This window comes from Oryx dammah, unplaced genomic scaffold, assembly GCF_014754425.2.
Source record: "Oryx dammah isolate SB20612 unplaced genomic scaffold, SCBI_Odam_1.1 HiC_scaffold_27, whole genome shotgun sequence".
Taxonomy (NCBI): domain Eukaryota; kingdom Metazoa; phylum Chordata; class Mammalia; order Artiodactyla; family Bovidae; genus Oryx; species Oryx dammah.
In genome coordinates, this window is record NW_024070211.1 from 122,257,505 (window position 1) to 122,272,401 (window position 14,897).

The window sequence follows — 14,897 nt, forward strand, 5'->3', positions numbered from 1 at the left end:
AAGCTGGAAAACTAGGAACTGTAACTAAATGATCTGGAACAACCTGAGATTAATCAAGTGAAACAAATCTAGACTACTAAAAAAAAAAATATTAGTTTTCTGTTCTAAAGTGTTGAATTCTTGGCACAATTCATATTTAAATTTCTTACTTCATTTGAAAAAAACACCTTCTAGGACTCTGAAGAACTACAGAAGAAATGATCTGTAAAATGTCAAAACAATTCTTCTAGCAGGACTGGAAGAAGAAATTGACTTGATGGGCACAACTCCAAACACCCCAAGAATTTTAGTAGGAATGCAGACTGGTTTTTTTCTTCTACAGAAAGTAATAAACACGTTTTATCATTAGTACACATGCATAGTGTTGACTATGTCTCTGACACGATTTATTCACAAACATTAAATATAAAGGGGCTTCCCTGGTGGCTCAGCTGGTAAAGAATTCGCCTGCAAAGTGGGAGCCTGGGTTGGAAAGATCCCCTGGAGAAGGGAACGGCTACCCACTTTAGTATTTTAGCCTGGAGAATTCCATGGACTGTGTAGTCCATGGGGTCGCAGAGTCAGACATGACTGAGCAACTTCCACATTAAATATAAAGAAACTCTTCCTTAAATTTACTTTACTGGCCCACAAACTTATTCTGAAACAAAAAGGTCCTCAGCTAAAACAGAAACTAAAACAGTCAATTAACGTAACCTTTAAGATAAAAAGAAGATGCAGCCATATAATATTTATGTCAGTTTAAATATTAAAAAAAAAAAACAGAAAATTAAAAGCTAAAAAGTTACAGAACTATCTTAAAAATATTATAATTCCCCCAAACAATGTATTCATTAATTTAAAAAATGATTAAAATGCTATATTGGCACCATTATGCTTTAACGTGCAGAGTGCGAGTTAACAATCTTTTCTGAGGAATATCTGATAGTATCAGAAAGTAATGTAAATATTAATACTCTGATTCACTATCTGAAATTTATCCTATAAAAATGTTCAAACAAGTAAGTAAACCTCATGAAATTCTGGTTATATGTAGAAAAATCTCTATATATGTCTAAACTCTGCTTCTTCCAAAAATCCACTGAAGTGAGAAAGGCATAAATCTACAATAACAAAGGGAACAAGACCTTATGAGACAGCCCAACAAATTTCTAGAAGATGAAAACTGGAGCAAAGACTAAGTAGAGGTGAGAAATTTGAGTAGTTAAGTTCTTTTAAGGGAGATACAATACAGAAGGCAAGTTAATGGAAGCCTTGGAACCTAGGCAGGGCTCAGAAATTGTAGGCAGTGGCATAGAAAGGAAGACTTGGATTTGATAACAAGAGGGTAATTATATGCCTGTCTGGGGCATCTTCCAGCATCTTCCACACCCAACTTCTCAAGTGATGCTGACAAGAGGATGCTACATTCAGGATCAGGTAAAGAAAGTGAAAGGCAAATTAAGCAGGATTGCTTTCCACTCCCACTTTGGGTAGGCTTTGTCTTGGGTTTTGATTATAGAGTTCCTTGCTCCACAAGACCACCAAGACTACAGCTGGATCTTACAAACCTTACTTCTGAATTAGCAAATGTCTTCACATCAAAAGTGGCTTCCCGGGGCACTTCCCTGGCGGTGCAGTGATTAAGGATCCATGCTTCTACTGCAGGGGGCACAAGTTGGATCCCTAGTTGGGGAACTAAGATCTAGAAATAAACACCTCACTGTCTTTTTAGCTCTTCTTTAGAAGATGTCTATCTTCCTTCCTTTCTTCCTATCTCTCTACTTAGCTCCATTTTTCTAAAAAAGTTGTCCTTAAGGTAAGTTCAGTTCAGTTCAGTTCAGTTCAGTTCAGTTGCTCAGTTGTGTCCAACTCTTTGCGACCCCATGAATCGCAGCACACCAGGCCTCCCTGTCCATCACCAACTCCCGGAGTTCACTCAGACTCACGTCCATCGAGTCAGTGATGCCATCCAGCCATCTCATCCTCGGTCGTCCCCTTCTCCTCCTGCCCCCAATCCCTCCCAGCATCAGAGTCTTTTCCAATGAGTCAACTCTTCGCATGAGGTGGCCAAAGTACTGGAGCTTCAGCTTTAGCATCTTTCCTTCCAAAGAAATCCCAGGGCTGATCTCCTTCAGAATGGACTGGTTGGATCTCCTTGCTGTCCAAGGGACTCTCAAGAGTCTTCTCCAACACCACAGTTCAAAAGCATCAATTCTTCGACACTCAGCTTTCTTCATAGTCCAACTCTCACATCCATACATGACCATTGGAAAAACCATAGCCTTGACTAGATGGACCTTTGTTGGTAAAGTAATGTCTGCTTTTCAATATGCTATCTAGGCTGGTCATAACTTTTCTTCCAAGGAGTAAGTGTCTTTTAATTTCATGGCTGCAGTCACCATCTGCAGTGATTTTCGAGCCCAAGAAGATAAAGTCTGACACTGTTTCCACTGGAAGTTTCCTTAAGGTAAGAACTGATCTAAATAATCTAGCCTACCCATACTGGAAGCAAAAATCTGTGTTATTTCTATTAATATAATTTTATAAACTAAGTATTCTAAGCAAAGTAATTTTACAGGACACCGAAAATGCAAAATAAAATTAGAATCAGCACTGATAAACAAGTACTAGGAGATTTATCTCAATAAAATACAACAGTGTAAAACAAACTGAACTTGTCTATATGAAAACCATTATATTATAACCATAACATTTCTTATGGAATAAATATAAGCATACACACTAAGTAGCCCTCAGTACACCGAGGCTGAGAAAACAAAGTTATGAATAATACCTCCAGTTCTTAATAATACACAAGTAGTTAAATTCACAGAAATCTGAATTACAACTTGGGACTGTTAAGAATGATCTCTAAGAAAACCACTGTAAAGCACTGTGCAATTCCAGATAACTAAATCCTTAGGACTAGCTTTGTTTTGCAGAAATCTAAATGATAATGGGCACAATGCTAGAAATGTAAAGCTTTCACATTTATGGTTGACCACATTAAGAAGCCTTCTGAAAAATGCTTAACTAAATCATGATTCAGTGCTGAGAAGCAAAAAAACAAAAATATAAAGCTCCTAAACAGCAAAACATAACCATGTGGTTTTTCTAAAAGTCTTACAACTAATAAAATATGCAAGGTTTTATGAAGGTAAACTGAAAACTCATGTCAGGTAAGGGAAATCACAAAGAAGATTACTAAAATCAAAAGTTTTAAAGAAAAAAAGTTTTAGTATTGTAAACTATCTTTGTTTGGAGGTATATTACATTTAATGAGAAACCCAAGTTAACTCACACTGATATATCTCCAAAGATAATAAATCTAAACTCTTACCTAAAAAGTTTCTTTTGACTAGCTTTTAAACTCAGGTTTAATACTATCAAATATCTGAAAAAGAACCCAGCCAAGAAATAACACTCGAGTCGGAAAATCCATAGTATTAAAAAGAAGTCAACACTCATTATTTATATTATTATTACATCAACTTTAAATTTTAATACCTAAGAAAGTTCAGTCACTCCAAGATATATAAAACAGAAATGTTAAAATATCAGCTTTTACCATTTATTTTAAAGAATAAGAATATACTTGATAACATTAACAATTAAGGACACAGCTAAGACAGTTAAGTTTATAAAAGGATTACTGAGACCATGAGAAAAATCTGAACTCAAAAAAGATCCAAAAATAATGAACAATAACATGTAAAATTATGAAAACAATAAAGGTCTAAAAAACAGTATAATACAAAATATAAGATGTGGAAAACCAAATAAACAAATGGGACCTAATTAAACTTAAAAGCTTTTGCAGAGCAAAGGAAACTATTAATAAACAAGATTAAAAGACAACCCTCAGAATGGGAGGAAATGGGAGAAAAAACCCTGCAAATGGAACAACTGACAAAAGATTAATCTCCAAAATATATAAGCAGTTCATACAGCTCAATATCAGAAAAACAAACAGCCCAATCAAAAAATGGGCAGAAGATCTTAACAGACTTTTCTCTTAGGAAGAGATACAGATGCCCAATAAACCATCTATATGTCTTGTATATACTGAGATTAAAAGATGTTCAACATTACTCATTATTAGAGAATACAAATCAAAACTACAATGAGGTATCACCTCACACCAGTCAGAATGGCCATCATCAAAAAATCTACAAATAATAAATGCTGGAGAGGATGTGGAGAAAAGGAAACCCTCCTACACTGTTGGTGGGAATGTTAAACTAATACAGCCATTATGTTCTCGAATGGTATGGAGATTCCTCAAAAAAAAAAAAAAAAAAAAAACAGGAATAAATCTACTATATGACCCAGCAATCCTACCACTGGGCATATACCCCGAGAAAATCACAATTCTAAAGGCACATGTACTCCAATGTTCACTGCAGCACTATTTACACAATAGCCAGGACATGGAAGCAACCTAGATGTCCGTCAACAGATGGATAGATGGTGAGGTAGTACATAGATACAATGGAATATTACTCAGCCATAAAAAAGAATGCATTTGAGTCATATCCAGTGAGGCAGATGAACCTAGCATCTATTATACAGAGTGAAGTAAGTCATAAAGAGAAAAATAAATATTGTATATTAATGTACAAACAGGGAATCTAGAAAAGTGGTTTTGATGAACCTATTTGCAGGTAAGGAATGGAGACTCAGATGTAGAGAAGGGACTTGCAGATAAAGTGAAAGGAGAGAGTAGGATGAATGGAGAAAGTAGTGACATATATACACTATCACGTACTAAACAGATAGCTGGTGAGAAGCTGCTAAGAACACAGGGAGCCCAGCCTGGAGCTTTGTGATGACCTAGAGGATGGGATGGTGGGAGGAGAGGAAGGCTTAAAAGAGGAGGTGTATGTATAATTAAGGCTGATTTGTGTCACTGTACAGCAGAAACCAACACAACATTATAAAGCAATTTTCCTTCACATTAAAAAAAAAAAAAAAGTCAATCTGTAAGGACAACGTTCATTTGTTATGGCTTCCCTGGTAGCTCAGCTGGTAAAGAATCTGCCTGGAATGCAGGAGACCCCAGTTTGATTCCTGGGTCAGGAAGATCCCCTGGAGAAGGGATCAGTTACCCACTCCAGTATTCCTGGGGCTTTTCTGGTGGCTCAGATGGTCCCCTGCAAAGCAGGAGCCTGGGTTTGATCCTGGGTCGGGAAGATTTCCTGGAGAAGGGAACAGCTACCCGCCCCAGTACTCTTGCCTAGAGAATCCCATGGACAGAGGAGCCTGGTGGCTACAGTCCATGGGGTCGCAAAGAGTCGGACACCAATGAGTGACTTTCACTTCACTTAACTTCACACATCTGTTAAAACCCACAAGATGCACAAACCAAGAAAGAACCCTAATGTAAATTAGGGACTTCAGGTGATAATAGTATGTCAATGTAGGTTCACTGATTATGACAATATGTACCCACTCTGACAGAGGATGTTCATAATAAGGAAGGTTATGCACATGTAAAGCAGGGCATATATGGAAAATCTCTGCACCTTCTGCAGAGATTTTGCTGTGTTCAATTTTGCCGTGAACATAAAAGTGTTCTAAAAATGTCTATCTTAAAAAAAGGTCCATCTAGTCAAAGCTATGGTTTTTCCAGGAGTCATGTATGGAAGTGAGAGTTGGACCATAAAGAAGGCTGAGCACCGAAGAACTGATACTTTCGAACTATGGTGCAGGAGAAGACTCCTGAGAGTCCCATTCAATTTTGCTGTGAACATAAAAGAATTCTAAAAATGTCTATCTTAAAAAAAGGTCCACCTAGGCAAAGCTATGGTTTTTCCAGGAGTCACGTATGGAAGTGAGAGTTGGACCATAAAGAAGGATGAGCACCGAAGAACTGATACTTTCGAACTATAGTGCTGGAGAAGACTCCTGAGAGTCCTGTGGACTGCAAGGAGATCAAACCAGTCAATTCTAAAGGAAATCACCCTGAAAATATACACTGGAAGGACTGATGCTGAAGCTGAAGCTCCAAACTTTGGCCACCTGATATGAAGAGTTGACTCACTGGAAAAGACCTTGATGCTGGGAAAGACTGAAGACAGGAGAAGGGGACGACAGAGGATGAGATGTTGAGATGGCATCACTGACCCAATGGACATGAGTTTGCGTAAACTCTGGGAGATAGTGAAGGACAGCGAAGCCTGGCGTGCTGCAGTTCATGGGGTCGCAAGGAGACAGACACAACTTAGTGACTGAACAACAACCTTGTTAAAAAAAAAAAAAAGACGTGGAAGCCATGGTTCAAGTTAGTGTAGGAAAACAAACGAGGGAGTGAAGGGGAGGGGGAAGGAAGGAGGAGGAAGAAGGGTTAAGAGAAAAGGAAAAAAAAAGGTATCTGATTCCAAGTTGAAAACAGCATGGTATAGCTACATAAATGCTGATGCTACCTTAAATTGTATTATATAGTAAGTACAGTGTCCAGGATAAGTAAGTGCACTCTCACTAATCAGATCTCTAGTTGAAGTTGAAGCTTATTCTCAGTTCTGGGCACTATTCTCTATAAGCAACACCAATAAGAGAATTTGTGACAGAAGAGAGACTACATATGAATACATTTCACCTACAGAAGAGAAAAGCAATATATTAAAAACTGCTTTAAACATGTGAAGGATCATCTTATTACAGGCAGTCTCTACCTCTTGAGGTAACAGTAAGGGCCAATCAAAAATTACTATTTATATATGAAAGTGAAAGTGAAGTCGCTCAGTCTTGTCCAACTCTTTGCAACCCCACAGACTGTAGCCTGCCAGGTTCCTCCGTCCATGGGATTTTCCAGGAAAGAGTACTGGAGTGGGTTGCCAATTCCTTCTCCAGGGGAATCTTCCCGACCCAGGGACTGAACCCAGGTCTCTCTCATTGTAGGCAGACACTTTACCATCTGAGCCACCAGGGAAGTTTAGATATACACATAAGTAGAAATATACAGTAACTGATGAGATTGCCTCATTTTCAAGATCAACTCATCCACCTAGAAAAACGTATGTTTCTGCATTAGCTAAGAGTAGGTTCAGTTCAGTTCAGTTGCTCAGTTGTGTCCGACTCTTTGCGACCCCATGAATCGCAGCACGCCAGGCCTCCCTGTCCATCACCAACTCCCGCAGTTCACTCAAATTCACGTCCATCGAGTCAGTGATGCCATCCAGCCATCTCATCCTCTGTCGTCCCCTTTTCCTCCTGCTCCCAACCCCTCCCAGCATCAGCGTCTTTTCCAATGAGTCAGCTCTTAGCACGAGGTGGCCAAAGTACTGGAGTTTCAGCTTTAGCATCGTTCCTTCCAAAGAACACCCAGGACTGATATCCTTTAGAATGGACTGGTTGGGTCTCCCTGCAGCCCAAGGGACTGCAGCCTAAGGAGTCTTCTCCAACACCACAGTTCAAAAGCATCAATTCTTCGGCACTCAGCTTTCTTCACAGTCCAACTCTCACATCCATACATGACCACAGGAAAAACCATAGCCTTGATTAGATGGACCTTTGTTGGCAAAATAATGTTTCTGCTTTTGTATATGCTATCTAGGTTGGTCATAACTTTCCTTCCAAGGAGTAAGTGTCTTTTAATTTCATGACAGCAGTCACCATCTGCAGTGATTTTGGAGCCCAAAAACATAAAGTTCGACACTGTTTCCACTGTTTCCCTATCTATTTGCCATGAAGTGATGGGACCAGATGCCATCATCTTCGTTTTCTGAATGTTGAGCTTTAAGCCAACTTTTTCACTCTCCTCTTTCACTTTCATCAAGAGGCTTTTGAGTTCCTCTTCACTTTCTGCCATAAGGGTGGTGTCATCTGCATATCTGAGGTGATTGATATTTCTCCCGGCAATCTTTATTCCAGCTTGTGCTTCTTCCAGCCCAGTGTTTCTCATGATGTACTCTGCATAGAAGTTAAATAAGCAGGGGGACAATATACAGCCTTGACGTACTCCTTTTCCTATTTGGAACCAGTCTGTCGGTCCATGTCCAGTTCTAACTGTTGCGTCCTGACCTGCATATAGGTTTCTCAAGAGGCAGGTCACACGGTCTAGGATTCCCATCTCTTTCAGAATTTTCCAGAGTTTATTGTGATCCACACAGTCAAAGTCTTTGGCATAGTCAATGAAGCAGAAATAGATGCGTTTCTGGAACTCTCTTGCTTTTTCGATCCAGTAGATGTTGGCAATTTGATCTCTGGTTCCTCTGCCTTTTCTAAAACCAGCTTGAACATCTGGAAGTTCATGGTTCAGGTTATTGCTGAAGCCTGGCTTGGAGAATTTTCAGCATTACTTTACTAGCGTGTGAGGTGAGTGCAATTGTGCGGTAGTTTGAGCGTTCTTCGGCATTGCCTTTCTCTGCGATTGGAATGAAAACTGACCTTTTCCAGTCCTGTGGCCACTGCTGAGTTTTCCAAATCTGCTGGCATACTGAGTGCAGCACTTTCACAGCATCATCTTCCAGGATTTGAAACAGCTCAACTGGAATTCCATCACCTCCACTAGCTTTGCTCGTAGTGATGCTTTCTAAGGCCCACTTGACTTCACATTCCAGGATATCTGGCTCTAGACGAGTGATCACACCATCATGATTATCTGAGTCGTGAAGATCTTTTTTGTACAGTGATTCTGTGTATTCTTGCCACCTCTTCTTAATATCTTCTGCTTCTGTTAGGTCCAGACCATTTTTGTCCTTTATCGAGCCCATCTTTGCATGAAATTTCCCTTGGTATCTCTAATTTTCTTGAAGAGATCTCTAGTCTTTCCCATTCTGCTGTTTTCCTCTATTTCTTTGCATTGACTACTGAGGAAGGCTTTCTTATCTCTCCTTGCTATTCTTGGAACTCTGCATTCAGATGTTTATATCTTTCCTTTTTTCCTTTGCTTTTCACTTACTTTCTTTTCACAGCTATTTGTAAGGCCTCCCCAGACAGCCATTTTGCTTTTTTGCATTTCTTTTCCATGAGGATGCTCTTGATCCCTGTCTCCTGTATAATGTCGAACCTCAGTCCATAGTTCATCAGGCACTCTATCTATCAGATCTAGGCCCTTAAATCTAGTTCTCACTTCCACTGTATAATCATAAGGGTAGGTTAGGTGACTGCTAACTTCTCTTTCTTGTTTTGAGACAGTGGAGCACAGTACTAGAAAGCTCTCGAGTCAGGGTGACTGTATATATAGATTCGAATTTACTTAGTTACATATTAAGCATGTCAGCCTGGACAATTTACTTAATCTTTCTGGTTTTACTTTTCTAATCTGTAAAATAGGGACAATACCAGTTTTAAGGATTTAAAGGAGTTAATAAAATACATGTAAAGAGGTTAGAGAAGTCCTAAAATAAAGTAAAAAGTCAGGAAAGCTACCTGTTTTTATTTTTGAACCCAGCAAATATTTACCAAGTACCTCTATCTGCTGGATATCAATTTAGCACCAAGGTTTTAAGAGAGTTTATAATTAAGTTTTTCTTCTAGTGAAAGTGACATAAGCTGCGTGACATGAAAGGTCACAAATAACACAAATAAAGCTGGATAAAAAGAATAGAAAGTAACGGTTGCTATTTTTAAAAGTGTGGTCAAGAAAGGATATTCAGTAACTGAGAAATATATGAATGTTACAAGAAAACAAGCTAAGACAGTATCTCTGTGAACAGTACTTTGAGATGACATAACAGCAAGTAGGCCAGCTGCAATGGAACAGTAAAAAATTTAAGAAAAAGTGGAAGGCCAGATCCTCTTGGTACCTTACAATACTGTTAAGGACATCAGATGCCTTAAACTCTCACAGATATGTACAGGCCAATTTTTATTATCACATCATAATGCTTAACCTGCCACCTTAAATGGCAGAGAAGCAATAAAAACACTAACAGTTCTACAAGTGTCTGAAACAAACAGCAGTTAGCAAAAGCTAAATAACCAGACCATAATTCTTCAATGATCTCATACTAATAGGAACACAAGAAAAGTACATTGGGATGACAAATTTGCTACAAGAGAACAGGAGGATAGAAAAGAGATCATGAATTTACAGAGGAATTAGTCTAATAAGTAAGAATTATATTGTTTGTAAAGCAAGCAAAGCACCAAAACTAGAATTGCAAAGTTTGTGTATTTAAAACTATGTAAGGTATAATATCGGTGCATTTAAAATCCACATTATAAAGTAACTAAAGGCTGATTTCTAACCAAGATTTGCAGATCTTTCTTTTAAAGAAGAAGTGAGAGGATAATGATATGATGAATACTAAAATATTTACTGAGTTCTTATTGTATGCCAGGGACTATGCTGAGTACCTAAGCAGCTGAAACATATCACCTAATCCAAAGTCAAAGCTCTTAAGCGACAGGACCAAAATCCATGATAGCCTGACTTGAAAAATTGAGTTCTTAACCACTGGGTAATACGGCCTCTCCTTTTAGTTACACTGAGTCCTGCTCTCTATTCACTCAGCAAAATATTAATCTTGAAGGAACTGACTTCACCTGTCTATTTGCTCAATTTTCAGTAAATGAGATTACCACATTTAGACTTCTCAGGTGCTACACCTGAAATGCAAGCTACTTATTAATGCTATATACCATATTCTTAAGTAATTTAAAACAGAAGGCACAAGTAACCACCAAAAAACTTTCACAAAGAAAAATCCGTATTTTTAAAGGTGTATTTCCTATTTTGTTTGTAAATTCAAAAATTCTGGTGGCACAAATTTAAATTTTTTCAAAAACTAGATAGCTGTTATATACAGACTCATTCAGTATAAATCCCTTTAGCCCCGAGATCTTTTTACAAGGCTTCTAGAGTAACTTAAAACATTGCTTCAGCTATTTCACATCTTTATTAAAATGCTAAGCACATTTTTCATCCAATTTAAAAGGCACAAGATAATTTAAAAGACTGCCTAATAATTAAAAAAACAAACAAACAGTGGGAGTTGGGAGGGAAGTTCAAGAGGGAGGGGACACAGGTATACCTATGGATGATTCCTGTTGATGTGTGGCAGAAACCAACACAATATTATAAAGCAATTATCCTCCAATCAAAAATAAATAAGTTTTTAAGAAGAAAAAAAAAAACCAATAAACCTAACAATGTTTATATTGGAATCTGTGGAAAGTAATACATTCAAACTACAAATTTAAACAGATGACTGGCTGGAACTTTGAACATGGTCACTGGAAGAAAGGCATCATGATACAACAGAATGAAGATGACTAAAAGTCAAGAAATTTGAGTTTCAGTCTCCTTTAGCTAGTCAATTCACCTCTCTAGGCTTTCTGCTTTATCCTTTGTAAAACAGACGCAAATGAAGATGCTACTGAAAGAACTTGCTAGCTCTATAATTTTGTATAATTTATAAATTTCATATAAATTCATATAATTTCATTTCATGACAACTTTATGTCAGGTTAAAATAATTAACACTCCAGGCTTGTTCACATTTTTGAAATATTTTAAAGCTCAAATCAATAAAAACTGTATTACCTTAAGTTCAGCAACTTGTGATGAAATATGCCACATAAGGCTTTCACTTAGGAACTTCATACCATATGGGCCAAGCAGCTCTGATAATGACCTCATTTCTAAAAGGAAATGGAATTAATTTTATACTTTGACAAAAAAAATTTTAAGAAGCAGATTATTAATTGAAAACTCTAAGAAAAGTTTCTAGAATAAGAAAGAACATAAAGGCCTAGGTAAGTCTAAAATTAATGTTGATTATCCATACAATTGAATGAAAATAGTCATAATGGAATCAAAACCCAAAAGAATCAAGGTTTCTTCATTCTCTAAAATATGCCAGAGTATTATTCACCTGATATGTCAGAATATTCCTCTGCATTAAATGTTAATTCATTTTCCGTAGGTAAGTTCACAAATGCTTTCATTGCAGGGAAATAAGCTATATGACCATTGCTGACTTGTCTTAATAAAGTTTCCAAATACCTAAGGAGAAGAGTAAATTTGCAACTGGAGAATTTAATTAAAAATTTATTAAGGTATACATTCCTGCATATAATTTTAAAGTTGACTAATAACATAAACAAGCATTAATCCATTTAAAAAACTTTTGTAAGTCGTTCATTACAAAGAAACTTTTTATCATTCCAAATTTCTGAATATGTTTCTTACCAATTTGTGTACAGACTTGTAATGGTTGGTTCTCCATGACTGTCTAAATGTTGTGTTTGTTGAAGAAGAACATTATTAAATACTCTTGTAATATCAATTTGCACATAGTTTTCTATTGACTGGAGTACAGTCATGTATGCTCTTACACTTGTTAGAAGCTCTGATGGTTTTGCAATTTCCTGTGTGGCTTGATTATACATAGTCATTCCAACAATTGACCTGGAGTGGGGATGGTAGAAAAAATTAAAAGGCTCTAGTTTTTGTATTTCTGTAAATAGGCCATTCAATCTACAATTCATGAAATTACTACTACTATCATTATCATCCAAAGCAACAACTTTAAAAAAGAATATACTTAGTAGATATATAGGAATGAAATGGGGATGCAAGTGATTAAAAAAATACTAAGGGCATAAGCAATAAAAATGATTTAAGAATAAAGAGGGTTTTAAAAATTCCTTTAACATGATATACTGTCTCCAGCAAGTAAATGGACTCTTCAAGTCTACAGCTTGAATTCCTTTAGCACTGTTACGCACCAGTAGTTTTTAGGCCTTATATATATTACCTACAATCTTCATATTTAATAACCCTGCTATGCAGTTATCACCATCATTTCATAGGAGAAAGAACAAACTGGAGGTGCAGAACTCAAGTAAACTGATCAAGGTCACTTTGGAAGTACATGCATGCGTGTGTGCCAAGTCGCTTCAGTTGTGTCTGACTCTTGCGACCCTGTGGACAGTAGCCCACCAGGCTCCTCTGTCCATGGGATTCTCCAGGCAAGAATACTGGAGTGCGTAGCCATTCCCTTCTTCAAGGGGTCTTCCTGACCCAGGGATCAAACCTGCATCTCCTGTGTCTCCTACACTGCAGGCAGATTCTTTACCTGCTGAGCCACCAGGGAAACCCTAAAATTCCCTAATCATTAGATTTATAAAGATCTTAGACTTCTATCTGTAAGGATAAATTCATAAAGACAACAGACAAACTCCATCACTAGTGACAGTCCCAGAAGAACAACTCAAGATGAAAACTGCTGTCCTTGTACACAGCCAGTAAGCCTTTACGATTGTGTGCAAGTGATCAGCAAAAATCAGTCAACTAATATTCACAAGCTATTTGTTCTGGCATAAAAATATTTCCCAGGTAAACAAGTATACAGCCTTGCCTTGAACCTGATCACTAAGTAGATGTTTGATAAAAAGAACATCTGCTTCTCTGTGGATAAACGGACCAGACTGTTTACAGAAAGCTGTAAACAGAGAGCTGTAAACAGAAAGTTGTTTACATAGAGCTGTAAACTGAACCCTACCTTCCACACAACACTGTATCAATCCACCGAGCTGACAGTGATAAGTATCAGAAGGTGTAATGTTCTATAGTCTAAATACTGAAGCAGTTTTGGTTTCACTGTCAGGATACCTTCCTTACTAAAGAAGAGCAACACCAGACTTTGCTCAACACCAGATTCTTTGCAACTGATGACTTAACACTCAATTTACTGCCTATTTACATATTCTATTTTCTTCTATAGGTGTTGTAGCTCTAAATTTTATACAGTTTTATTATTACTCATATTTCTTAACACAATATTACACATAAGTTACAAATATTTGTTAGTGACCACAACCTTTAGCCAAATCTTTTAAAAATCCTTTGGCAAAATTTCTTTCATAAATTGCTTTAAGGCATTTAAGAAAAATGTATTGAATCAATCAATATTTTCTTTAATAAATAAATGTGTAACTTTAGAAAAAGGCTGAAGCAACATTTACAAAATTTCTGACTTGTTACATAAAATATCAAGAAACATAACTTATAAAACTAATTAGAATTGAGTGCCTCATGGGTCTAGAATTCTATTGGCATAACAGCATACTTTGGAGTTCACGACACTTTCGTGTTCATCCAACCCTGAGGTTTTCATACATTTGACTGTGACCTGCTATAACGTATGTATCTAACATCACTAACTCAGTACACACAAACATATACCTAACTGAAAAGTTCCATGAAACAATATTTCTACTTACTATATGCAATGCACTGAGTTTTACCCCTACTTCTTCCTTCTTTCCTTTCCTCCCTCTTTTTTCTTTAAATGTTCACTACAACTTTCTAAACTGATTCCACAATCCTACTGGGCTGCCACCTGCCAGCTGAAGTACACCAATTTGCTCCAATCTTCTCCTTTTTCTTAAACAGCATATTAAAAAGCAGAGACATTACTTTGCCAACAAAGGTCCATATAGTCAAAGATATGGTTTTTCCAGCAGTAGTGTATAGATGTGAGAGTTGGACCATAAAGAAGGCTGAAAGTGAAAATCGCTCAGTCATGTCTGACTCTTTGCAACCCCATACACTATACAGTCCATGGAATTCTCCAGGCCAGAATACTGGAGTTAGTAGCAGTTCCCTTCTCCAGGGGATCTTCCCAACCTAGGGATTGAACCCAGGTCTCCTGCACTGCAGGCGGATTCTTTACCAGCTGAGCCAGAAGGGAAACAAAGAAGGCTGAGTGCCAAAAAATGGATGGTTTTGAACTGCAGTGCTGGAGAAGACTCTTGAGAGTCCTTGGACTGCAAGGAGATCAAACCAGTCAGTCCTAAAGGAAATCAACCCTGAATATTCACTGGGAGGACTGATGCTAGAGCTGAAGCTCAAGAAGTTCTAATACTTTGGCCACCTAATGCGAAGAGCTGACTCATTAGAAAAGATCTTGACGCTAGGAAAGACTGAAGGCAGGAGGAGAAGGGGACGACAGAGGATGAGA

General features: G+C 37.5%; 1 protein-coding gene across 1 annotated transcript in view; it reads right to left on the reverse strand.

Annotated features, from left to right (window-relative positions):
- The window catches only part of NCKAP1 (NCK associated protein 1), a 109,417-nt gene that overhangs the window by 19,529 nt on the left and 74,991 nt on the right, over window positions 1-14,897 (reverse strand). Inside the window, exons 21-23 of the mRNA XM_040227761.1 lie at window positions 12,122-12,340; window positions 11,805-11,935; window positions 11,474-11,571 (exon numbers count right to left, since the gene is read on the reverse strand). Coding sequence (XP_040083695.1) covers window positions 11,474-11,571; window positions 11,805-11,935; window positions 12,122-12,340 — 448 coding nt within the window. The remainder of the gene's footprint in view (window positions 1-11,473; window positions 11,572-11,804; window positions 11,936-12,121; window positions 12,341-14,897) is intronic.